Genomic DNA, 27,250 nt, shown 5'->3' on the forward strand with positions numbered 1-27,250 from the left:
TTAAAACAAACAAAACATTAAAACAACAGAGAAAGTCTCTTTCTCAAACCACTCATTCTACCTGTAACTACTAATTTTCAGGTTTGGTAGAAATATTAAAGTATATGAAAATATACTACATTTGGGATTACTGATTTTCTAGGCCCTTTCTTCAGTCATTCAGCTTGTTTGGACACTCTCCCTTTTTGCTTTTCAAAGAGAATGGTGCTGTGAAAGAAAACTGAGCAGGGAACTTATCGATGCTTATAAACATCTAAAGGGCAGGAGTCAAGTGGATGGATGGGGTTGTAGATTCTCCATCTCTGGAGATATTCAAAGCCTGCCTGTATGCCTACCTGTGTCACCAGCTGAGGGGAACCTGCTTTGGCAGGGGGTTGGACTATATAATCTCCAGAGGTCCTGTCCAGCCCCCACGATTCTGTGAATAATATCATTGCAGTGTGTCACTACATACTTATTACTTTAAGGAGCTGGTGTCAGACAACCAGGAGAAGATCAAGATGCAATGAAAGTTAAGAGCAAAACTTGTTTCATAAGGTGGGAAGAAAATAACCCAGACTCCTGGTATTTTTCTTCCACCTCCAAAACCAGTACATATTTGTAGCTACTTTAGAATTTTTCCTATTTAGTCAGCAAGTATTTCTGTGAGCTGGCAACACCTGACAGATCAGTTTTATGGGCTACCACTTATGGCCAAATAAACTTTTCCAAATGTACTTGTGTGAAATGTTGACAAAATCGGTTCACAGTAGTGTTTCTACAGCACAAAAGAACTATCCATCTGTTTATGTTTTCCTCAAACAATTAATGGAAAAACAATGACCAGTTTTTAAATAAGACTGCCCAGCTTATTTACCCCGAAAAATTCACCTTGAACAATGCAATAGTATCACCCAAGACACAGCACAGCCTGGTAAAAGTTGGGATACTATTTCAATTTATTACTTACTAATTTCAGATCCTTGGAGGACAGCTTTGTAAACCACTGATTGTACTCCAGGGCAGCGACTATTGGTATTAAGTCTCTAGAAAAAGAAAAACACTTTTACACACATTTCATATAACTGTCAGTTTCGGTCATTTGAAACAATCTCTGAAGTGCTCTACTGTATCTAATATCCCTCTGTTTTTGCAATGCTAATTGACTGCTGTTACCATTACAGAAAGCTCTGCATTCTCAAGAAAAAATAATGATAACAATAGTTAAAAAAAAAGCACTGTGAGCAGCTGTGCATCTTGCCTGTATTTTAATAAAAATTCCTGACTGGCCAACTGACATCTATTCTCACATGCATTTTTAAACCAGGAATTTGTCTGTGCTGCCATTCCTACTTTTTCTTCATCCTGTGACATATTTAAGCTTCTTAATCACCTCTAATTATAATTGAGTGTGACGCTAAAAAGCTTTTTGGCAGACTGATGATTTAATATAATCCCATGACTGAATGCTTCTAGAGAACATCTCCTTGTCTCATCTCTATAGTTAAATTCCCCCAGGAAGCAGGAGACCTGCAAAAGGATAATGCAACTTTCAGAACAAACCGTACTTAATTGTGAGAGGGATTTCACAAATGAAATTCTAAATTATTCTCATTTTCTTCATTCCAGTCCTCTTAATTTGATCTGCTCTCTGTCTTTCGAGCTTCACCAATAACAGACGCTGGTAAATGTCATGTCTGCATGCTGCCCCCAGCAGAATCATTCATCAAGCACAGGCACATCAGTTAGCCTCAGCAGTTACCTAGAAACCTCTTTAGAATAAAACAAAGGGATGCAGTGTACATGAATGTATCTGACTAGCAAAATATAGAGCTATCTGAGCCTCATTTTTGTGGGGAGAAATTTAAAAATACTAGCTTTTATAAACTACTACCAACCCCTATCACATCAGTGGAGCAGTGCACTTTATGCTATGATAGGAACCACTAAGAGGGACAGATAGCACCATTGGTGCTATGCAAGGAAAAAGAGTGACGATGACCAGCAATGACTGGGTGGTTACACTGCCAGGGAACTAGTAAGCTACCCCAGACACCAGGCAAGTGCTCAATACCTCAGGTACTGAGTGCCTGAGGCCATCTTTTTCTTTCCTCTGCTCCCATAGCCAGGGATGAAAACAGCTGAAGGACCGGGGGATGTTTAGATTTAGTGGGAATAGCTGCTGCATTTTCAAGAAGTTAAAGAAATTGCTACAGCAAGATGAGAATTTTTTTGAAATAAATCAAGCCTGCTGATTTGCAAATCCTAATCTTTAAATAGTTTAGTCTTCTGCAGTATCCAAGGCCTGTTTGTTCAGACTTCAGACATACACAGATACTGACATAGCTGTAATACCAACAGCTAAAAAAACACACATATCACACACCTCCCTCCCTCCCACCCCACATGCCTGGAGATAGTGGAACATCAGCCTTGTCTGTAATATTCTGTCTGGAAATGTTGGCCTATCAAAGGATAACTTCATTTTATGATCTGATTTTACTGAGGAACTATGTAGTTTAAAGTTCAGTTTCTCATTTCATTTAAATTTTTGAAGGTGCTTCTCACCAAGGATGGTCCTTGCAGCACTTAGCTTCACTCCTCATGATGCTTTAAGCTTGCCAGCTTCATTGTACTTCTCACCGAGCTTTCCTTTTCAAAATGGTATACCACTTTTTTTCACTCTATTTTAATTAAACCCTACATATCACACTAACAACGATCAGAATTATTTTGCAATACAAAAATAATTATGCTAATGATTACTTCCAAAAGCAGGGCCTTTCCCTAACTTTCCTCCACCAAATTATGTTAAGTAGCCCACATTTATTTGTTTGCTTGCTAAACTATCATCTAAAATAATGTACAGTTTACAGAACATAAATCTTTGCCATTTTAAAATGAAAACAGATTCTGTTCTTCTGGAATGCAGAAAATCTCTCCAAGCTTTAACAACATTCAAGCTTTGCCAATGGCTTCACATTTTTTCAACAATTCCATCCCCCCGCATCTTTAAGATGACAGGAAATCTAAATGGTGAGAAGAAAAAGAAATATCTAACCACACATTTCTGACAATATATTTTCAATATCCAAATTTTTGAGTGCTAGAACATATCCAAGAGAAGAAAATTGTGCTGCAGAGTTAAACAAGCCCCATTTACTTTGAGGTTTATTTTTTGTTGTTGTTTTTGTTTTTTGTTATACAATTATATGGTTCAAAGCACAATATAACTTCAGATAAAACCTCAGAAGTCATGCTCCCATGTGGCAAGCCATGTTATGCACTCTAAGTGTCAGACTCACTGGGAATTTAAATTCATCCATAATTCATTCTATCCTATGCTGACCTCTAACAGAAATGCTTTACCAGGAAAAACACAAATTGTTTATTTTTAGCAATTCATAGCTCATGTATCCAATCTTCAACCTACCTCTCTTCAGAGTTACTGAAGAGATGGCATGAAATACATAATTTCAGTATACTCAAAAATTATGCAGACAAGATACGAGTTTCTCAAAGTCCAAAACATGGACATGTTGTTAATTTGAAGCATTCACACTTTGTTAAGTACCTGACAAAACACTTGCAATACATTCTTGAATTGATCAGAACCTAATTTGTGTTTTTACTGAATAACATATGCTTTTGACTTCCTACAAAATTTGGTTTTCTGGAAAACTTCACTCTAAAACCTACTTTTTTCTCAGTTTTAGCCTCAATACTAAGAAGCTGTCACCACAAGATGGATTTTATTGTGTATATGCAGTTCTAAAATTGTTTGGAATCTTTGGACTTACATAATCATGCAACACTTAATAAAGATCCCATTAAAAATAAATTTATTTTCTTGTTGATGTGAGTTTTGCAAGTCATACTTCAATTAAAACATTCACTGAACCAACAAACTTACAATTCCACTTTCCTAAAGCCAATCCTTTTGAAGCAACTGAGATGAGCTGCATACTTAAAGCACTTCTTCTCTTTCTCATTAATAAGTAGTACTTTCACTCCTAATAACTTGTTCAGACATTTATTTTTTATTGGAGTTGAATATCTCTAAATTACTTCTTAAAAAATGCCCCGTGTTCTTCTCAGCTCTTTCCACTTGCAATACATTAAGTGTTCTTAGTTTCTTATTCCATCATTGCTTGTGATATAGAAACACAGAATGATTTGGTTTGGAAGGGAACTTAAAGCCCACCTCACTCCAATCTCTTGCTACAGGCAGGGCTGCCCCATCCAACCTGGCCCTGGGCACCTGCAGGGATGGGGCACCACAGCTTCTCCGGGTAGTCTCTCTGCCAGTGCCTCACCACCCTCTGTGTGAAAAATTTAATACTAATATCTAATCTAAACATCTTCTCTTTGAGTTTAAAACCATTCCCCCTATCCTAACATTATGGGACTGTGTAAAAAGTCAGTCTCCCTCCTGTTTATAAACTCCCTTAATGCACGGGAAGATCACAATGAGGTCTCCCTGGAGCCTTCTCCAGACAGAACAGCTCCAACTCACTCAACCTTTCTCCATAGGGGAGGTGCTCCAGTCCTCTAACCATCTTCACAGCCCTCTTCTGAACCTGCACCAATAGCTCCACATCTTTCTCATGCTGTGGGCCCCAGCACAAGTAATCCTTCCCCTGTCTTCTCTCAGCAATTCTTAAGTGACCAGTCTTTTGATACAGCTGTTGTGCACTAGTTGCAGCCCTGCAGTCTTGCTTGAGTTACCTCTGAATAATCCAACACAGGTAGTAACTTCATCATGCAATTAACCACAGTGACTGTGAAAGTCACCGCAGAAGCTGAGTAAGTATATATTTGTTTTTTTCTTTATATTTTTGCAAGTTTATCTACTAGCAACCCTACAACTACAAAGAATGCTGTGCCAAACTGCTCTCATTTACTTACCTCCAATTTCAGCCTTTCTACTATAATATTTTAATGTTATACCTCAGACAGATTCCTAATTCTTCCCTTGGGCCTCCTCAAAGAAACAAACACACTGTCTTATTGACAGTTTCTTTAATTTGTCATTTTTCTTGTATAATGACGGATTTTAATTAAGACTCTTTTCCATTTCTTCTTACATAAATATCTTCAGATTCAGCTTTCTTAGAATCCAGTTTTCTCAGCCAGATAAATCCAGTAAACCAAATACAACATTTAGCTAAGTTTCAGCATCTCACAGTAAAATTACCTTCAATTAGTTCCTTTCTGGAAGTACACATTTTTGATAGCATCTTTTGTTAGTGGAGAAACTACTGGCTGGGATTCAGCTGAATAACTTAAACCTTCTACTGACTTGCTAAAAAAGTAATTTCCTTTAGCGTATACACTATGAGAAAGATTCTGTAACAGCAAAAGCTGCCTAATTTCCTTTTTTGCTTTGCATGCCAGATGTAGTTGCATGTATTCTCTGCTGAATTTGAGCTCTTATATCCGCCATCACAGGAAAAAAAAAAAAATCATAATAACTATCTGCTAACTTTTTGGAGTGCTTCCAATAACAAGATATATTTATCTTCAAAACAAAATGTGCTCTTCACGAGGCTTTTGTGCAAAAACAGCATCTTTGTTCTGAAAATTATGAACACTATAGATGGTTATTTCAGATGTCCAGATAGTTAAGGGACAGCTTTTATGGGATTATCCCTCTTCAGTAAAGGCAGGCAAAATCTACTGGATGAACAGTTTATGGGACAAGGAAAGTTTGCTAAGTATTAGCATGATTATTACACAATATTTACCTGTGGTCAAGATGGCTGAAGTCTTGCAAATTCAACTCTCTGGTATCTTGTGTCAGATAAATTGTGTCAACATCCTGTTAAAAATACATAACCAAATACATATTTATCCTATTTTTTCCCCCTAGATTATTATGATTTATCTCCCACTTCATCATTTGTACAATTAGTTGAAATGAGCTTCAGCACAAGACATGTACTTACCCACTGTACTTCTTCTCTATATGGAAATCCAAGCCAATCACACACACAGGCATACATCTGTGAAAAGCCTCCTAGAAACAACACAAGAAAATATTTAACATAATAGTAAAATAAATAGACATCTAAAAGCATTCTTTAAATACTTGAACATATAACCAGCCTTTCAAAACTCACTCTCCTTTTCCCTCAGAAGGGCGTCCATTGTGCTGCTGAAAGAAACTAAAAGAAACAGAAACTATCCTATCTTTGTAATACCCATCAGGTTGCAAGAAAGCTTAAAATAGTGCCTTCACCTACCAATCAGAAGTCTACTCCATCCTAATTACACCTTAAAACTAATTACACCTTTACAAGCTTCTACCAAAAATAGAATTAGACTTCCTGACATTGCTATTCCAAGCTTTTTATATTTAAGCATTCAAATTCATTCTCACCACAAGGTCCAAGTTCTGCCACTGTCTGACTGTCCCACAGGGCCTGGAGGTTAGCCAGTCTTTCTGAAGGCTCCATTGTTACTTTTTTCAGAATCCTCCTAAATGCAAAGGGGAAGAAGTATTCATCATTTTAAAAACATTTTAAACCTGTAACAATATATGTGCTCAATATCATTCATTTTAAGCATGATTTTAAGTGAGTATATGGGAAGAATTAATATCTTCAATACAACTCAGTTCTCTGCCTAGAAATCAAACACAACATGATACAGACTAGCAGGAGTAACATTTATTTGTCTCTTCCTTCCTTCCAATAAATTAACACTGCAACTACTGAAGCGACTAGTCCCATTGCTGTGACAAGGTAACTCAAGCTATGTAGATGTGGGACTGTCAATTATGACATGGCTGCCAAAATAGAAAGGAACCACAGAACCATAAAATGGCTTGGGTTAGAAGGGACCTCAAAGATATATAGTTCCAACCTCCTGTCATGGACAGGGCTGCCACCCACTAGATCAGGTTGTATAAGGCCCCATTCAACCTGTTTTTGAACCTCCAGGGATGGAGCACCCACAGCTTCTCCAGGCAGCCTGTTCCACCACCTCAGCACCCTCTCAGTAAAAAACTTCCCCGTAACTTCTCCTCTAAGTTGCACAGAGACATGGCATTACAGACTACATACAAAACTACTGCCACCTACCAACATGCTTTCAAGCAGTAAAAGCAGTATGCTGCTAAAAGCCACAAAGCATGCTGAGCAACCTCCAGGTTGCATGTTAGATATCTAGCTCTAATCTTTCCAATTTGATAGTTTTCTTCCTTCCTCTAGGTAAAACCACAACCACTTCTTGGTTTAAAGAAAAGAAAATATGTGCTCTTCTGAATGACAGAAGGCCCTCAAATTCCAGAATTCCATAAAACAAAGGAAAATAAATAATGAGACATATTAATAAGTAAAACATCTTCCCCCAGTCTTGCATGTTCTGGTCTTATATTATCTGCATAACTCCAGTGCCCTCATTCCAGAAAGCTACTCTATCTGAGAGGAGAGCAATCTATACTGCTAATCAAAATGCTTCAAAAGCATTCTCCAGAAAGAAACCATGCAGGGCTCAAGGCCCCCACAAACATCTCAAAGTCCTGTTCACCCTGCTTCTTTTGTTTGTATTTCTCACATTATTACTGAGGTTTCACAGCAACTTTGCTCACAAACATTCAGTTCTGTGCATGCTTTTCAAAGGAAGAACTCCACCTCTATTAGGGCAGTTAATAATACTGAAAGACAGATAATGTGCAAATAAAAACAACTTGCCAGCTGGAGTACATAAACTTAAATTCCTACTACAGAAGGTGAAAACAATGCAGAAGGAAGGGGAAGAAACCCAGAAAAGCAGCCGTATGATTCAAGGGAGCAGTTACTCCATGGAAAGCATCTGACAGTGCACAAAGCTCAGCACTGAGGAGCAAGATTCCCAGCTGTGTGAAACATTTCAACAATTCAAAAATTCAAAGTAAACAGAACCTTTCCCTCCGCAGAATAAAAAGAAAAGAAAGAATAAAACAACACAGATCAAAACCTACTGAAGAATACTGAATGTCACAGCTGTTTACAGAGAAAGGAATAAACTAAAACAATAAGTGACAAAGTAATCTGTCTCTGAGGTGGGAGAGGCAACATAAGGAAAAATGAAAGCTTATGACTCTCAATTACCTGTATCAACTCTCAAAAACAAAGGCTCTTTTGACCCCACAAGGCTTGCCCTAGCTGTGGTCTGCACTGCCTCATGGTTCTGCCATATCCCTCAGAAGGCCTAGATAAAGGTTCAGTGCTTGCCTTCTCAAGATGTCTCTTCCTGATGCAAGGACAAAAAGCTGTGGCTTGTCACCCTTACACACAATCTACTCAGGCTACAGTTTCCCTAGGAGACACTTACACTGGAGAGAGTCCAGGGAATATCTTCCTGAGGCAGGTTCCAATGTGCGCCAGCACCTCATTCACATCCTCCGAGGACGCCATCTTCATGGAGATGCTGCATTTCTCAGTTTCCATAATCAGCTGTAAAGAAGAGGGTACAAGGGCAAGGACTGGGTGTCATCTCATTCATATCCATTGAAAAAGGTCAGCACTGTGAATGCCAACCGAATGCTTCACATGCCAACAAGGATCTGCTAATCTTTAATACATGACATGACAGTGTTCCTGGTAGAGCTTCTGAAGTTCTTAAATGTACCAGAACTGCATTCTCAAACCTTGCTTTTCTTAACACTGCCCTGCTTCCCACGGGAATAAAGGCTTCCAAGGATCATGACCTCAGTTAGCACTTCCAGCACCAAGAACTTTTCACACTATTGTCCTGTTTTGAAACACTTCCCAGAACACCAGGAGAAGTGAGTGCGGCCTGACAGGAAACTATTGAGCAAACAGGGCCTGCTTCATCAAGTAAAAAGTAAAAGTTTTTAAAGGCTGCAATTCTCTGGAAAAGCACTCATGCTTTGATCCATGCTGTTTAAGAAAACTTTAGGGTAATGCAATGTCTAATTTTAAGTGAGGCAGTAACTGAGCTAACGTAACCGCTCGCTGTCTGGGGAATACGTGCTTCAACTCAGGGAGAAATAAAGCCACCTACTACTGGTCTCTGTTATACATGAGTGTTCAGAATCACACTGGATTACTGTATGAATGACTCATCAAGTGTGCTGCTGCTCTTGGCTGCATCACAGGAAGCCATGAAATACTTCTGTCTCCTCCAAAAAGTCTGTGTCAATTTCTGTTTTAGATTGGATACAGCGTAAACAGAGTAAGAAGCCTGCTCCTAACACTATCACTGTCTCTATACGCTTCTGTCTTCATCTCAGAGGGGACACAGCGCAACACACAACAGCCTAGCATGAGAATAAGACCTTCAGATACTGGGAAGATAACATGGTGTTTGAAGGAAAGCTGCAACACCACCATTCGCCCTGCAAAGAACCATTGCATATTTCACCTGTCTTCAGTTATAAGCTGTGTTATAATACAAGTGGATATGAACAAGCAAAACCTTTCAAAATGTTTTAGGAAAATTGTATGCAAAATGAGGCTGCTGAGAATTAGGACCTTTTCTCATAAAAACTGCTACAACGATTGACCAATAACAATTACCTTTCGCTACCATCTCCTTTTATTATCTGAAATGAATAAGGCCCAAAACCACACACAGAGTTTACTAAATGTCTCCCATTTAGTAAACATCTTGACTTTTTTCCCCTTTAAAGAAAGCTTCAAAAGACAGGTTGAATATGTAATTCTAAATACAAAAAGAGCTTTCCAGAGTTCAAATAAAGTGCTAGATGTTCATACATTTTAAACTCTTTAAAAGCTAAATATATCCGAAACACAGTCTTTGATACAATTGGACTGTCAAATCTCATCAACATATTCATCTTATGAATGAACAATATATTAAAGGCATTGTTCTTTCCTCTATTATCTTCTCTTTGACATTCACTTTTTTTTTTTGGGGGGGGGGGGCACATAACCGCCTGTCACATATATTTTGAGTTATATACAGAACAATACATAGAGTAGTACATCAAGAGTAGTTTCTGTCTGCAATGTAAGCAGTAGCTTTCAGTTTCATCACAAAGGTGTATTCCACATAAGCCAGTCAAGCTTGCATAGTGATGATTACAATACCAGCCACCACTTGTTCTTTCATTTCTGAGAAAAAATACACGTAGGAAAAATTAAAACTTATTCTGCTCCAACTGAGCTATGAAAAAACAACATTTCTTACCCCACCTGCACAACAGATTCTGAAAACGGACTCTAAATTCTTATCACTGTTGACAGACTTTACAATCAGTGTGAACCTAAGAATTAAAATGCGCAGTGTGCTCACCAGATGGAGACACCTACGCGATAGAGTACAACCTCCTTGGCTGGAACAGATTTAGCACTGAGTACACAAGTACCTTTTATCTATAATACTGCTGGTGGTACCATGTGTCAGATTTCTGAAAGCACTCACCTGACCTGGCTTACAGGAAGTTACTCCTTGGATTTCCAAGTAGCTGAAAGTAAGTTCTAACTGCAGTAAAAAAAAAGAAAGGGCCACATCATTACAAACGTCGTCTTGTTTATAAAGAACCGATACTTTCAAATGAGGTTTAAAAAATTCTTGAGCAGGGCTAGTATTGTTTTACATTGTTTTCTGTAATCGACATTGTTTGTTAATATCTGCTGACTTTTTGCATTTAGAGGATGTTTGTTTCTTATAGCTTCAGTTATTAGAGGTTAAATGGATATAACACTGGGCATTTACTGCAACCACGCAAACTTTTAACAAATGATGAAAAATTATTATAAAAAGCAACGCTGTTTATAGAATACCCTACTGAATAATTCTTGTGACTGATTAATCATTCAGTAAAATACTTACAGCGTTAAATATTATTCTTTCATTAGTAACATTGATGACAGATGCAGGTTTTTTTCTGCAGAGAAGCTAAAGGGACACATGCACATACTATATATATATATATTCATATATACATTATTCACATATGCATAATAAAAAAACCTGCAATACTAATAATAACAGCTGTAGAGCATCTAGAAAGTTGACAAGAAATAATACATTGTTTGTTTCCTGACTGAGTTATTCAAAGAGCAGACAGGATATGCAAGAAGGGTGAAGGTATTTAATTCGTGTGGACCTTGGAAGAGGTAGAGGCAGGAATGAGGGCAAATCTAAGGCTACAGGGAGCTTGCCAACACCTGATTTCACAACCACATGGACTATATATACGTATATGTGTACTTATATATATTTCACAACCACATGGATATATCTTGGCAGCTCAGATACACAGAAAGCAATAAACCGCTTGGACTGAAAACTAGAGGGTAAGATATCAGCATGCTAATTTCCTTTTATTTGTCATTAAAAACCACTGTAACTGCACAGCTTGTTTTAATTGCGTACATTATGTCCCCTGCAATTCATGTTATCATAGTTTAACCATCAGGGTACATTCGGGCTAACTAACAAACAGCATGTTACAAAGGCATTTTTTCTCCAATGCTAATTAAATGAAACAATTAAACATATCAGAGTATTTGACATTTATTTACCCAAGTCACAACAAAATGCTAAGAAAAAGTCTCTAAGACTGAAATCCTTCATCATTTGCAAATTATTTAAGAGCCAACTTTAAGGTTCTGCTTTTGCTAATGTGAAAACCCGTCTATCCTAAAAAAAACCCAAAACAAACAGACAACCCTTTTAAAAGTTTATGAGTGTGTCTCACTTAGGGAACCTACAGGTAAAAATAATGTCTGGTTTCAAAGTTTTGAGTTTTTTCAATCAAAACCTACTGAAAGCTGGCACTAGAAATGTGCTTTATAAATATTGTGGGCCTATGACACATCCAACTTTTACTAATGTTGCAATTATATTGTATATAGACTGCAGCAAGAATTAGTAGGCATTAAGTGTTGCTCTTCCTTCCCTATTAATCCACCTAGATTAGAGGAAATGAACCGATTGGGCCACAGCACAAAGCACAGTAATATCCGTGCTCTAAGGATATTCATTTAAGTGGATATTACACTTAGTCAGCCTTCATTCCCTAGAGCTTCCATCCTTGCTTAGTAGATTAAACAGGGCTCAATAGCAGTGTTTAAGAAAAGGTGAAGCCTGCAATCAGATTTAGCAGCAAGTCACTCAAAATCAGCCATCTCTGAGCATGCTCAATCATGCAACAGTGCTTTGGAGTAACGGGGTGTCTTGGCTGTATGTCTATGCTGTCTTGCTAGGAGTGGCTGTGTGCTAGTTGTGAGGAAGCTCTCAGGCACAGAAAGTTGCTGAGCAGCTTCTGAAAACATTACAGACCTTAGAGAATTTTAAAAGTTCAGTTAATTCTCCTACAAAAGCATTTTCAGAGTCACTCTGGGCCCATGAGGTCCCAGCCCAGCTCCAGCACAGCCACTCAGAGCAGAGTGCAGAGACCCATGGCCAGGCAGCTTCTGGAGATCTCCAAGGAAGAGACTCCACAGCCTCTGGGCAGCCTGTGCCAGTGCTTGGTCATCCTCACAGTACAGTTGTGCTGCCTGCTGTCTAGACAAATCCTTCTGTCTTCCAGTTTGCACCATTTAGTTTCAACCATCCTAATAACTGTTGATATATCCTAAATTTAGTTTTGACATAGATCATAAGCAGACACTAAACTATAAACAAGATCCCTAACCTATAAACAAGGACTGGCCATGACTGGTCACATTTACCACAAAACGTAACTGAAAGTCTTGTAGAAGCATTTATATGTATTGATCCACTTCTTTATTCTATTAAGCATACCTACATACACACATACTTAGGCACACATGCATGTGGAAATACATGAACACAGATCTGCCTACATATGTAAAATACAACAAGATAGAATACATGTGAAATTTATATTCACTGATTACAAGTGGGACAGGAGATGATCTTCCAAGTAAGCCATTATAGTTCACATATATTCCTATGTGAGACTAGAAACTCTACAGGACATACTGTCAATTAACTTGTTTAGACATAAACTGTCCCATTACAAAGGTCATCGGGCTCATATTGCAGCTCTTCAAGTTGATATTTCCAGCTAAATTCTTTACCCACCTGCATTTCTAGAAGTTAAAATTCTTCCAACAAACTTTACATAAAGTGCTGAACTCATTTAGGGCAGATATCAATGGTAGCATCATTTTAAGAACTTTAGACTATGTATCATGCCATTCATTACGACATTTGTAAACAGATGCACAAGTGGAACTTAAATGTGCTAAACTCACATTTATATCTAAAATACAGAATAGCTGTAGAAACACAGTAGCTTTACCTTGGTGGGAATGCGAGACGTTAAAAGAAATGCCCGACATGATGCCAGCACCTGTGGAAAAAAGATAAAAAATGTAAGAAATATTTATCAGGAATACTATTAAATAATCTCTTCAACAGAAATCCCAGAACCAGAGTGAAAAAGTCGTCAGTAGTGAGCGTGACAATTCACTCCGCTGTCATATATTGAAGGCAGCAAAACTGGGCTCTGATCCAGTACAGCAGGGTGAATAGACTGCTGCAATCTGGTCATCTGTAAACTACTTAGTGTGGCATCGGAGTGAAAGAAATTTATTTCATCAGTCTCTCGAGAACATCTAATAGCAATCCTAGTGACATTTTAAAAAGAAGAGAGGATAGAAAGTCCTATAACAGGAACACATCATGTACTTAAACATAACTGAAATATGCAATATAAACTTGATATAATTAGTCATATAAGAGACTACAAGTAAACAATTTCTTTAGATACATGTGCTTTGTTTCTAGCAATGCAATGCAAAGATTTCACAGTGACACCAACTGCTTTTCTTCTCTGGCAAGGACAATGGGAAAACGTGATTAGATTTGTGAGAACAGTGAGTCCAGGGAGAAAGCACAATGGTACTGAAAGATTTTAAACGTTATTGCCGAATCAAATGCAATGATATATAGAAGAATCACTTAAATTTCCAGTAGCACAATCTGCTCGCAGTTCTCAAGCCCTGTAATAGCAATGAATCACTTCACAGAACTACATTTGTGCTTCTGATTTACCTGCCTGGGGAATAGGTTACCATTGGCCATGTGTTTCTTTTCAAGCCAAAAAAAAGAAAGTGAATCCAGTTTTCAAATCCAGATTCAAACATAGCTGCCCATAATATTTGCACACAGGTCCCATGGGATCCTCTGTGGAGGATTAAGCCCTCAGCCACACCTCACAGTGCTGCTTACAAAGGGTCTCTTTAACACGGTTACACTAAAAGTGAGCATCGCAAGTCAGAGAAGTGCAAACCAGGTAACCAGAAGGCTGGAACATCATTGTAAAAAGATGTCCCAACAGAGATATCAGAGCATATTCCCATGTGCTGGATGTTCCAGTGCTCCAGGAGCGATCCTGACAATGCTAACAAAGCTGAAGCATGCACATGCCTTAAGAAGATGGATTGTACGCTTAGAAAGCTGCTATCAACTGATACACCACATTCATCCTGTAAATATATGATTCTTGAGCAACACAGCTATTAAAAAAAAACATACAAACCAAACAAACAAAAAACCCACCACAACCACCACACAAACTGTAGTGTATTAGGCGGTAGGCGGGGTCACGGGATGTGACGGGACAGGTCCCTCCTCCTTAGTTAATATTCATGATGGGCGGGATTAGCCCCGCCCACTTTCTAGCATGTTCTATACCAAAAGTTATATAAGGGTCTGTTTGTTTTAATAAAATGCCTTTTGCCATGCACTCCCTTGTTGTGTCGGCATCTGGTCCAGCTGCAGATACCCGGGGACGAACAGGACGCACGGCACCGTGTAACAACAAACCCACTAAGTTTTCTTCAGTTTTCATCATTAGGACTGTCACAAGCAAATAGGAGTTGGATTTTTACAGTCAGACAGAAATTAAGTCAGCTCTCTGTGCAAAGTCAATGTTCCATCTTGACAACAGGCTTAGACTTTTTTCAAAAATGCTAGAACTGACCAAGAGGATCCTTGGCATTCATCACCATTTCAGCTGCTGCAATCCATGAATATGTATCCTGAGCTCTGACAGGATCCGCTCTACAGCTCATTGCTTGTTTGCTTTTCTTTCTTTTCAAAATGTTATGCAGCACCTGCATTTTAATATCAGTGTTTTTGCCCCTGTTCAGGAACAGGGGAGCCTCTACTCCAAAACCAGCCCAGACTTGTTTGATAAGCTGAGAACGGTAACAGTATCCAAGGCCCTCTTTTTCTCCTTGGTGTGGGCACAGCTTATAAACAAATAATGGCTATCAAGGTGCCAGCTAACCCATTTTGCTGCGGATAATGCTCTGTGTCACTGATACTACTTACAAGGGCAACAAAACACGTATCATGGGCTACTTAAAAGAACCTATCACCTCCTTTTCCTTCCCCTGTGAAATACTACACTGACGCCAAAGGCAGAGACACCAGAGGTGTTCTCACTCTCACAGTTCAAGTCCCTACTTAAGTGCTGGCGTTATTTTGTGAAGGAAGTCTCAGGTCTCTGCACATTCCTGTAATATGAATAATGAATATGTGCTTAACTGCACAATTGTCAAGGGCTTTCCGAAGTATCCAGTGGTGCTGGATTATACCAACAGCTAGATTCTAGATTTCCTAGAGTTTCTCATTTCTTTGTATAAAGAAAATACAAAGCAAAAAGTAGCCCCTACCTACTCTCTAGCAGTTCTCAGGCTTTTCACTAAGAGGATTTTGCTTCTCTTGTGCTTATTTTACATCTGGGGCACCTTAAGTATAGAAGAAAGATTGTCTTGGTCAAAGTCATACCAAAAGCCAGATGCTCAGAGGAACAAATCACAGAATGACAGAACAGTTTGGGTTGGAAGGGCCCTCAGAGCCCACCCTCCCCATTGTGTGTCATGGGCAGGGCTGCCCCCCAGCAGCTCAGCTGCCCAGGGTCCCATCCAACCTGGCCTGGAGTGCCTCCAGGGATGGGGCACCACAGCTTCTCCGGGCAGCTGTGCCAGCACCTTATCACCCCTACATAAAGAATTTCTTGCCTAATACCTAACTTAAATCCCCATTCTTTTAGATTAAAGCCACCCCCCACTGTCCTACTGCTGTCTATCTGTGTAAAAAGTCAGTCTCTTTTCTGATACTCCCTGCAACAGCTTTGTACAAAGTGTGCCCTTGCTTAGAACACGCCAGAAACATTGACCAGGCACGATGTGTAACCTACGTTACTCTGAGATAAGAAAGCATCCACACGTTCAGCTCCCCAGGTTGCAATCCCATTTCTCCATAACTGCTATCCTGTGCATCCCATTCTAGGGAACCTGCAGGGGGTTGGTCTAAGTGATTTCCAGAGGTTCCCTACGATCCTGTGATTTTGTTTGGTTACAAATGATGTTCAATAATTGATAACATTAAAAGATCCCACCAGAAAATAAATGCCTGGGGTATAAAGGGAATGCCCCTTTAACACACCTGCATGTCAAAAGACTTATAAGTAACCAGTGTGACAATAAGCAAAGCACTTTGCATACACTCAGATATTTTCCTTTGTGAATGGGTCAACAAAGACGAAGTATATTCAGTGTGCAGCAACTTCAGCCTACCTTCCTATTCCACCTTTTTTCAAGCACAAAGTGCTATTATCACTGAAATATTAGACTCCAACCCACACACAGATACCCACAATCATTTTTAATCATTTTAATCATTTTTAATTTAATGATTAATTTTTAATCAATTTTCAGCATTCTTACTTCCTTAACATTCACTACACCATTCAATGTATATGCAAAAAGTTCAAATTTGAAAAATAATTTGGCAACATTCATCAACAACATATCTTGGAAATTATTTCTGCAGAGATTCACAGGCTAGAAGATCATGTTCTATTTACCAGAATAAGTAATTCCCTTTAGTAAATAAACTTCAAACTCAGATCCTCTGTGAGTACACAAAACAAATATACAGATGCTTCTGTGATTTATTGTCAGATACCAGCCTGTCACCCATTCCCATCACTGTATGCTTAATTACCAGGGCTGCACTGGGTTAGCAGTCGGTTAACCAGTCTATCAGTCTCAGGAAGGTCGTTAGTTGCCCTAATGCATCTGTTTTGCCAGACAGGCTACAGCAACTCCAGCAACCTCATTTATATTTAAAGTGGTTTCAAATTCACAAGCAAATGAAACTAACCTTTTACAAAACATTACCCTTTTCTGAATGCCTTGGAATAAAGAGTTGTGGAAAACGTACTTATGATGTACACAGTAACCATGCACAGGCCTTTGCAATGAAACAAAACATCACAAAACAGCCCCAGCACTTCACTGGCCATGAGGAGGTACATGATGCTCACCCCACTCATTAGCACATCTGGAAACTGCACTTTGCTGAGAAACCAAATATATATAAATATATTAGTCAAAAGTTTTTATCTTGCTGGAAATTGATTGATAGAGATACCTGAAAAAAATAAAATAAAAAAAAAATCATACTTTTTTGATCAAAAATTGCAATTTTACCTTTTAAAATACACTTGTCTAGTCCTTTCCATTCCACTTCCCCCTAATATTTGCCACATAAGCCTCAAACTGCTTCAGTCTCTCTACCTTCATAATTTACTTGAGGAAAGAAGTATTTGTGGCAGGTTTAGTTATTTAGAAAGCTACTGTTTAAAGAATTCCTTGAAGAGAGTTGTGTTTTTTAACACACATATAGCTATATCATCATTATTTGTAACCATTATTACTATTATCCCAGACACTACATTTTTTCCCCTTCTTCCAGTTTCCAGGCTTACTAGTTGCTCTACAGTTTCTATCGTAAGCATTCCATTACTACTACTGGTTCAATATCTAATGCATGCATAATAACATGAGGTAAATCAGCAGCATTAGAACAGTTTTTGTTTTGTTAAAAGGCGGATGAATCAATACATATTAGGCTATCCAGTCTCTTTCAGTCCCTCTAGGACAGACAGTTCATTTCCTGTATTGCATGTCTGCTTTTGTACATGCCTCTGTCTCAAAGTGGCCGACTTCGATCAGATAAAAGGCCTTTTCCAGCACTAGAGAGACTGGAGCTAGTTCTGAGTCTGTGCTAAAAGCACTGAACTTTTCTGAGGGCAACTGGACTAGATGAACTCCAGAGGTCCCTTCCAACCCCCACAGTTCTGTCATTCCATAACTGCCCTGTCGGAAGACATTAGCTGACACCCTGAGGACCTTTCTGGAGGGCTATGTGGTTCAGGCTCACCACAAACACGCATGCTACTTGGAAATGGCATCCTTAGGCACGCAATGGGTTTCTCTGCAGAGCACTGACTGGAAGCTGACTGCAAGGCAGCACCACCATCATGCACCCACAGTGCTCCAAGGCAAATTCAGGGCAGATTTGACTGCCCATTTGGTTTTGGCTACTTTCAAAGTATCATCTAGGAGCTGGAATGGATGACACTTGCAGATCCCTTCCAACTCAGGCTTAATCTGTCATGACCCAATAGTTTCATTCCTATCTGTACTTCCATACAGCAAAGGACTTTACGGTAAGTTAGTTGAAATGGCATTTTACCAAAAAGTGGGGTCAGATGTCAGAATGGCTGGTAATAAATTTACTACGTTTCAAGAAGAAAGAAGCAAGTTTCAAGTTAATTTGTCCAACAGGACAAGGAACACCACAAGATGGCACAGTGGAGTTCTTCGTTCAAATCTACCCTTCAGGCTAAATTTAGCAGAACTTTTTAATAGAGATACTTATTTGGCTATTGGAGAGCTGCTCTGATATACAGAAACGTTTCTACTTCAGAGGCAACAGAAACAGTTAGAATGTATCCTTATTTCAAAGCTGACAAACCCACAGTCATGAATACAGATAGCGGCAAAGCTAGAAAAAGAAGCTTGGAGTAAATGGCTGCTAATTCAAGAGAGAAGAAACAACGTAGCTTGGAGGTTTGTCAGCAAATTAAAAAATCTCCCACCTACAAATTCTTTGCTTATTACCTCCTCCAGCAGCCGTAACTCCGCTGCTATCACCTTTAGGCAGCATTCTAGCTCTGAGAGCCATTTGTAGAGGGTTTGTTAATCACGCAGTGCTTTTTTAACACCTGGAGTATGAATAAATATATGAACTTACTATACAATTGTGTCTGCAATGTGTAACTGTTGCAGAGCACAGAGAAACGGGAATAACACGTTACTTTTTAACTTATCAATGAGGCATATAATCCAAAAGGGATTTTCCTCCTCTGTGCTAATGTTATGTATAGGTACTTCGCTAGCACATTTGTGTCACTGCACCTTTATCTTACAATATTTCCCACTTTTGCTCACCTCTGTACACAGACTATACAGATTAAATGCAGATATAAATACAGATTAAAGCATTTTATAAGAAACTCTTCCACTATCATTGGTGCTTGCTTTTACTTATCAACAATTAAATGAAGATTCATTTAGTGAAGTGCACTTAGCTCCACTTAATATTAAAATGTATTTTAGATTGTAAGCTAAGATCTATTTAGATTGTAAACTACACTTTCCCCAGATAAAACAAACAAGCACGGTAAAACAATTTTCCACAGTACTCACTGCCACAAACCACAGTCTCAATAACCTCAGTCTTGGACAACACCAAGAATTAAGAGCCAGTGAAAGACATCTGTTTAATAAATCTGCAGTTACATATCTTCGCCCACTCCATGCCCTAGGCAAACTGTCATACCATACAAAACCAATGGGTGGAGAGTTATGAAAGCCTCCAAGCCAAGACATCTTTTTCCTACAGTAGCCAATGTGAGTGAAAGACAACATTTTCTCCCCGAGTAGCTCCAGAGGGGATTGTTGAAGTATCACCTCAGTAGCCTCAATCAAGTATACTCATCAAGTATACAAGTTTCCTTTTCCTCCTTTTACTTCTCCACAGAACCCTTTTTCCATCTCTATCATCTGTAAAATAAAGAGCAGACATTGGCACTAACATTGCATTGACATCCATTCCATTCTCAGTTATCTGAGGTGTGCTGCAAATCTACCTTTTTTATGTATTGGTACCTTAAAACTGACAGCCTTTCAAGGGAACAAAGTGCTTAGTGCTAGAATCAGCCCGGTGGTTGTTGAAAAGCCTTTAAAAGCCACTACCATACTTCCAATCCCTAAACCTGTTTTTTTTGTTAAACCGTTTTATATTTTATAAGAAAATCTTTTTTTTTTTTACAGCTATTTTATTCCTATGGTGTCACACTCCCCCTCTGCCAAAGAAATTGTTTATTTTAGAGCTTAAACATACCTTCCAGAAATGGGAAGAAAAGGAAATGCTCCCCTTTGTTTCGCAGGGAAGGCAAAACTAACAGGGTACTCTCCAGGTGCCTATTGCCACCCCCTTGTGCAACTCTTTTCCCATAGATCTTGCAGCTTCTGCACCAGACAGATGACCGTTTATACATTGCTTCCACCTGTTCCTGGTCATAGAGAACATAGAGGTCTTGAGAAATCCACAAGCAGGAAACCTGGAGGCTGGGCCAGTTTTGCTGATTCCGACAGAGACACAGCTGACTGCACCCATCTCCCAGCTAGAAGGAAAGTCAGGAATTGCCGCATTCCAGAAAAGCAACTTTGCCTTCAACAAGTACCTGAAGTTGCACCCTAGCCCTAACACACTATCCTGTGTGCCTAAGAAGCACTGGCTGCACAGGCTGGGCAGAAACCACCAAGTAACTGTTAGCTTGTTAATATTACGTGTACCCCTTTATAAGTCACATGATGTCAATTATCTGAGGCTGATTACTGTCAAAAATGAATATGTTCCTAATGTTAGAGACATTTTAATGCTTTCTAGTTTTGTGAGGATTCTTTCTGAAATGTCACACTAATATTACAAGTGTTTTATACACAGAGACCTTTACAGAGTATATCAACCTGATAAAATGCATGTAGCAAAAAATATCCCTATTTATCCAAGAAGAGCATATATTTCTAAAAGCTACATAGGAATCAAACTTCCAAAGCCAGCAGAAACCACTCTAAAAATTAAGACCTGCTCTACATCAAACACAAAAGCAACAAACAGTTCTGCTCTTTGACTTTAGAAGTAGAACACGTCGCACTTGTTACCCTCAAATAAAAATAAACCAGTGAAGAGTCAGAGGGCACTGATGATTTGCAAACTACTTTTGCATCTGAAAAAATGAGAAAGAAGTTCAGCTTGCTCCCAAAAAAAGCCCACATGAGGTTCTGATGCAAAAGTCTTCAAACTGTCTCTCAGAACACTCCCGTGGGCCGATTTCGGTTTTGTAAGCAATAAGCCACATTCTTGATGGCTCAAAATCATTGTTCCTTTCATAACTGCGGCACAAGAGTCTCAAACACAAAGAGAGCTATTAATTTTAAAAGACTGTCTACTACTGCAACCTTAAGCCTCAGAATCAACTTGTCAATACAAGCGACTAAAGTGTAAGGAGAACTCAATCCTTCTGGGCTTTATCATTTTAACTAGAACCATGATTTACAAGCTCTTCAATTTGCAGACTATGGAGGTAGTACAGACTGCTGAAACAGCATATAAAGCTGAGAACAGCTTGTGCTCTTTCCAGGCAGCAGTCTCACAAGCAACTTGCTGCCCCCACTCTTCAGCCAGCCAGGCCTTTGTTTCTCCCTTACCAAGCCTTTCACATCAGGTCTGCAACTCCTTCAGCTCTTCTGCTGACCTCCTCCATAGCATCTGCATACAGCCTAAAAACAATCATTGGGTACCAACAGCAGTAGAGCCACAGGAGCACTGTGCTCTACATGAGCTAACCACATAAGAATCTCCACCTGTGGCCTTCCAGGCAAAGCTCTGCACTACTTGAAGTCATCCTGTTTTTTTGAGATATGAGCTAGGAAACTTATGGTTTCCTGGAAGAAGACAACATAACTGACAATGCATCCTGACTCAGTTCATAGCCTGTCCGTTCAAGGCTTGTGTTTTTCCAAGCATCACACTATTGTACTGACACAGCACCACTAATGATGAAAACAGAGATAATTCAGACAGACAGAACTCTAAGAAACCAGGGTACTGAAAACTTCGAAGGCGGGATCTCTAGGACTGTTTTCACCACATTTTCAATAAGATGGCTAAAAACACTGTCTCTCCTATCCCAGGAGTTGTATTGCTTTTCATATGTTCAGCCTGGAGAAGAGGAGGCTCAGGGGAGACCTTATAGCTCTCTATAACTTCCTGAAGGCCTCTTCTCCCGTGTAATCGATGATAGAACTAGAGGGAATGGTTTTAAGCTGCGGCAGGGGAGATTCAGGCTGGACATTAGGAAGTATTACTTCTCAGAAAGGGTAGTCAGGCATTGGAATGCACTGCACAGGGAGGTGGTGGAGTCACCGACCATGGGAGTGTTCAAGAAATGCTTGGATGTGGTGTTGAGGAATATGATTTAGCTGGGAAGTATTGGTAATGGTTGGACTAGATGATCTTCTAGGTCTTTTCCAACCTTGAAAATTCTGTGATTCTGTGATAAAATTGTGAAGCATTCAAATCAGATTCAATGCTTCGCAGACAACAATTTTCATACTGTATTTTCAGTGCTTTGTTTTCCGTCCCTGACACGGGGCATTTACACCCTTACAACCTGTGCCTTTACTTTATTCTTCAGGTAGGCTGTTCACTGAGCCATTGGTGTTAAATGAAAATAAAGATATCCCCAAAGGCCATCAGCTCATTACAGAGATAGAGGGAGATCCTTAGACTTTAACCCCAAACTGCTGCTTTAAACGCAACATAAGGTGGAAAAAAATAAATACTTAAGAGACAATTGAACCATATTAAATACACTACTGTTATTTATTTACTATATATATTTATTTTTTTTTTTCTTCCTCGGGTTGTGGTTTCTTTGATTCTCAGTGCTGGTGAATGGGGTTTTTTAACTGTAAAACCAAAACCGAATGTTGGTAACAGTATTTCACAGCAGTGTGGAAATGCCTTCCCTTAAAAAAAATACCAGGTTCACAGGAAACTGTATCCAGCAAAACACCAGATACAGTGAATGTTTGAACTCCACTCACACACAAACACTCCTATTACAGGACTATTAACTGCATTACTCAGAGAAGACCATCAGTGATGTCTGTAACCCAAGACCTTCTACTGCAACAGAAACATTGAAAGGAAAACCTCACAGCCTTCTTCTACCTTCTGTTTCTTATGTCAGGACCCTGCAATCACTTTGTTTGTCTACATCACCATTTTCCCCCCTTAGGCCATAATTAAATATATATATATATATATATATATATATATATATATATATATATATATATATATAAATTAAGAGATCTTCTGTCTCAGAGATCACATAGTATACATTTTTTTTGTAGATTTTTAAAGCTGCTCCCACCTTAGAAGTAATTAGTGTATATGTATGTGATTGAGGTCCAGATTCAAAAACACAGATGCCAAGAGCAGAAACTTCCACTCCTCTCACACCCCTTGCAGGAGTTGTTGTGGAAATGGAGTTCCTGTGGCTGTCATTAATGAAAAGTCTGAAGAACATTAAAATACACAACAGTAACAAATGGTCAGCTTCAAAAAAGTAAGGTCATCAGATGGCGATGTGATGTAACGCACAACAGCTTCATAGGGACAAAACTCAAATCCTACTCTTCTGGGCATCAATCCTGGGGAGAATTAAGATCTTGGGACCTAACAGAGTAGTCAGTAGACAAGGAATGTTCCTACTGAAGAAGAAATTGCAAGGAAGAATACAAATTGTACTGAAGCTGACCAACCTTCAGTTCTGGCTCAGTATGATTTGTTCTATGCAGAAACATGAAAGATCATACTTAGTGTTTAAGACTATTTTTTTTCTGGAAAGCTTGGCTGCTGCACAGCCTGCAAATGACAGCAGCTCTGCTCACACAGAGTAGCGCCAACATTATCAGGACACACCAGGCTTCCTGACTGTAAGCATACAACTTGTGAAGGTCATGTCTGACTCTAACTATTGAGTTGATCTACATCCTGAATAGATGTGAGTGTGATCTCTGGAGGTCCAGGATACGCTTCAGTCATAGGTTTTTAACTGGACCAGAATAAGACTGGAAATCCAGGAGAAATGCATTTGGCCTTCAAAATTTCACCAAGATTATTTTCTTCCCCATCAGGTTAGAGCAGATAATACGGCAAAAGAAATCCAAACATGCACGTTTTGCACAGACTGAAAAAAAGGGTTCATGAAAGGGTTAATCTGTGCCAAGTCAGGCAGCCCCCAGTTAAAAGCAGTGAACACATGACTTGTTGGAGGGACTAAGCCCTCTCCCAAAGGCAAGTTTACCCTGGGCTAAATTTGTCACCTTTCATATGCCTGCATTTCAATCCCAGCACACTCAGTTTTCATGTTTCCAAATGCACAGCCTGCCCTTTTGTCTGCAGCTGCTTCAGTGCTATCAGCACCAGGTTTATGCCTGGAGGATCGTCCCTCTGTTCCTATGCCCATAGCTTGAGAAGCTTATAATTGGCAGATCTGGGACACTAAATAATTCTCACAGAAAAGCCAGGAAGCTTCTGAAACCAGCAAACAAGAGGGGAAAAAAAGGGGTGGAAAAATGAACAAAAACCAGTGACAACATAAAACTTAATGAAAATATTTATTTCCAGCTCACTCTGTTGATGTTATAAACACACTCATTTTCAGGAGCCAACATATAGATTATTGCAGAACCACAGCTAGATTCATACCTCATATGACTATACAGAATTGCTTGCAGCACAAGAAGCACTAAATCAGCCTCAGCATCTGTATTCTAGGTCACACTTGCATGAAAGCAGGAAAGATAGTGAAGGAGATCAGTCACAAGGGAAATATCTCAGTACAAAACAGGTGGTCTTACCATGCCATTTCATAATACAACTCATCCACTGTAACTACAGGGCTGAAAGGGCAAACCCCACCATACTGCTCCTGTACTGGCAATTCCACCACCATCCAGCCACCTGCTCAAGTCCACTCACCCAAGCGGAAGCTACCAAATATACACACACTAGATCAGTTCTCTAGGAGAGGCAGATATTTATCTGCTGTTAATCCAGACTAAATATGACATAACAATGCAGCTTAAACTGCTGAAGCAGTACACAAACAGGTATGTGTGCCCAAAATCCACACCACTCACCCTGCCAGGGGAGCAACAACCTCTACCAAAGGGCAGGTGACAAAATTTGTGATGTCCAAAAACTGGCACATTTAGAGCAGTCAGATACTGACCATTTCATACTGGAGGGAGGGTCATCAATAACAAACTGGACAAAGTCCATGATTTTAAATGTTGCCTTTTTGCTCACATCCTCAAGAGAACAAACGCCCAAGGAGGTAAGAGAATCCCAGCCCAGTTGTTTTTGTTGTACCTTTGTTAAGGTACAGATATAAGGCAGGTATTGTTATTGTAAAGGACAGCAGGAGAGGTAAAGCAATGCAATTAAACCAAGCAATATATCACAGCTGGATGACTTTGAGCTATTCAGTGATTTAGGTACATAGACCAAGCCCTGGCAGTCCTCCACTTTGATAATTACCATCTGACAGTTCACCCCTAAGGAGCGTAACAGACATGGAAGCCCCATCTGAAGATGCCTCTGCTGTTAAGTCTTGCAAAGCTCTTCCATGTCCAAAGGACAGCAGCTGCAGAATCATGGAGGCCCCTTGAAGGAGTAGCAGACACTAGAAGCTAGTATGGCAGGTCACAAAGGCACAGGGAACAAGCCTACACAAGAAGGTTCAATGCATTTGTTTAACCACTACACCAGAACAATCAGTACAGTACCATTTGGGCTGATTAATCTTAGAAAATACATGTGTATATTCTCCTGCATGCATGTATCTTTCCCTTTCCCAGAAGGGAAAAGCCAAATGAATTTACACCCCACACTTCAGAAGCACCAGGCCGAAATCCATCTCTTCTGACATCATTAATACGAGGCATTCATTAAAAGCTAGCAGCCTCTTGCTCTCCTTTATCAGGTATCTGTTCAGGATATTCTTAGGCTGAGCTAGGAATTTCATTTGAAGAGTTAACTTGAATGCAGACAGGAATACTCCTCCTGTCAGTCCTTGCCCACTCTTCAGAGAAAGGAAGTGGCACAGACATGTTGCATAACTGCTCATCGGCACAATCAAAGAGCTTGGGCAGTAATTGGAAGACTAATACCACTGCTTCAAATAGGTGCAAAAATATATCTTGAAAAGCCCATTAACAGCACAGCATTCAACTTCTTTCTGTGTCAGATCTTTTATACCATTCAGAATAATTCAGTGCAGGATCCAAAGAAAACGTCCTCCCATGTGTATTGATGCTAATTCACAGAATTAGAAAGCAAACTCAAGAAAACTGAAGAAAACCGACTTGACTGTAAAATAAGCTTCCACTTTCAACTAATTAACCTGGTAGCATGCCTAGTTCCTACACCCTAACATACATGAAGCGTGTCATCTTGGTCAAATTGGTTGTAATTCTGGCACTCCTGACAGTTAGCAATGCATAAGTGGTTTCTGAAATGCCCTTTCAACTACCATTTTGCTATCGCTTCAGCCAGGATAAGTACATTCACATTTAAGATACTTTTCTAAAAGGTCTACTCTGTTAAAAGAAAAAAGATATGCATATGAAGACATACTAGAAGAGACTTGTGCTTGACTATGCTCACGTAGTTTGTTCTGTTTTCAAATTAAAAAGCCAAGATCACCTATAAGGTACTCCCCACAGCAACATGGAGGAAGATATTATGCCTTCTGAGACTAGAAGGAAATAACTTCTATGTAAAGAGAACAAACAACACAAAAGGCACATTTACACTCCTTTTTTAGAAAGTCTTTGTAATAAATTGCAATCTAAAACTAGACTCTAACAGAGGACTTTCTCCAAGGCTCTTTATGATATATTTGCAGAGCACCAGGGAGGATTTAACCCTCAGGTTGACCAGGCCTGGCTGCCAGGAGCCCCACACAGCCTGACAGGAGTCCGGGCTGCCCTGGAACCTGCCCTGCCCCTGCAAGCTTCCACACCTGCCCCGGGCAGGCCCCACATCCCCAGCCACCCCTCTTGGCCCCATGGCCTGTTCTATGGGGCTAAGCAAGCTTTGCCATTCAGTATTTGATCCTGTCAGCAGTAAGTAAGCACAAGAGTACTGTGGCTTTAAAACAACAAACACACAATGAAAACCCAGCTTATCTAAACGGCCATCAACCTAAATGGACACCAACAGCCAGTGCTGGGAACCCAGGTAGAATCCCACTTACTTCTCTTCCATCAGCTACCCAGGCTCTGTCAGAATGGATCTTTTTAACTGCCTGTAA

At 39.5% G+C, this 27,250-nt stretch overlaps 1 protein-coding gene across 7 annotated transcripts in view; it reads right to left on the minus strand.

Moving 5' to 3' along the window:
- CARMIL1 (capping protein regulator and myosin 1 linker 1) overlaps positions 1 to 27,250 on the minus strand; it is a 159,321-nt gene that overhangs the window by 82,200 nt on the left and 49,871 nt on the right. For all 7 annotated transcript variants that reach the window (XM_015855140.1, XM_015855139.2, XM_015855143.2 and 4 more), the window contains 7 exons: positions 13,229 to 13,279; positions 10,375 to 10,434; positions 8,299 to 8,420; positions 6,362 to 6,459; positions 5,928 to 5,998; positions 5,727 to 5,800; positions 950 to 1,025 (listed from right to left, as the gene is read on the minus strand). In XM_015855140.1, the coding sequence (XP_015710626.1) occupies positions 950 to 1,025; positions 5,727 to 5,800; positions 5,928 to 5,998; positions 6,362 to 6,459; positions 8,299 to 8,420; positions 10,375 to 10,434; positions 13,229 to 13,279 (552 nt within the window). The remainder of the gene's footprint in view (positions 1 to 949; positions 1,026 to 5,726; positions 5,801 to 5,927; positions 5,999 to 6,361; positions 6,460 to 8,298; positions 8,421 to 10,374; positions 10,435 to 13,228; positions 13,280 to 27,250) is intronic.

The sequence above is a fragment of the Coturnix japonica genome, chromosome 2, assembly GCF_001577835.2.
Source record: "Coturnix japonica isolate 7356 chromosome 2, Coturnix japonica 2.1, whole genome shotgun sequence".
NCBI lineage: Eukaryota > Metazoa > Chordata > Aves > Galliformes > Phasianidae > Coturnix > Coturnix japonica.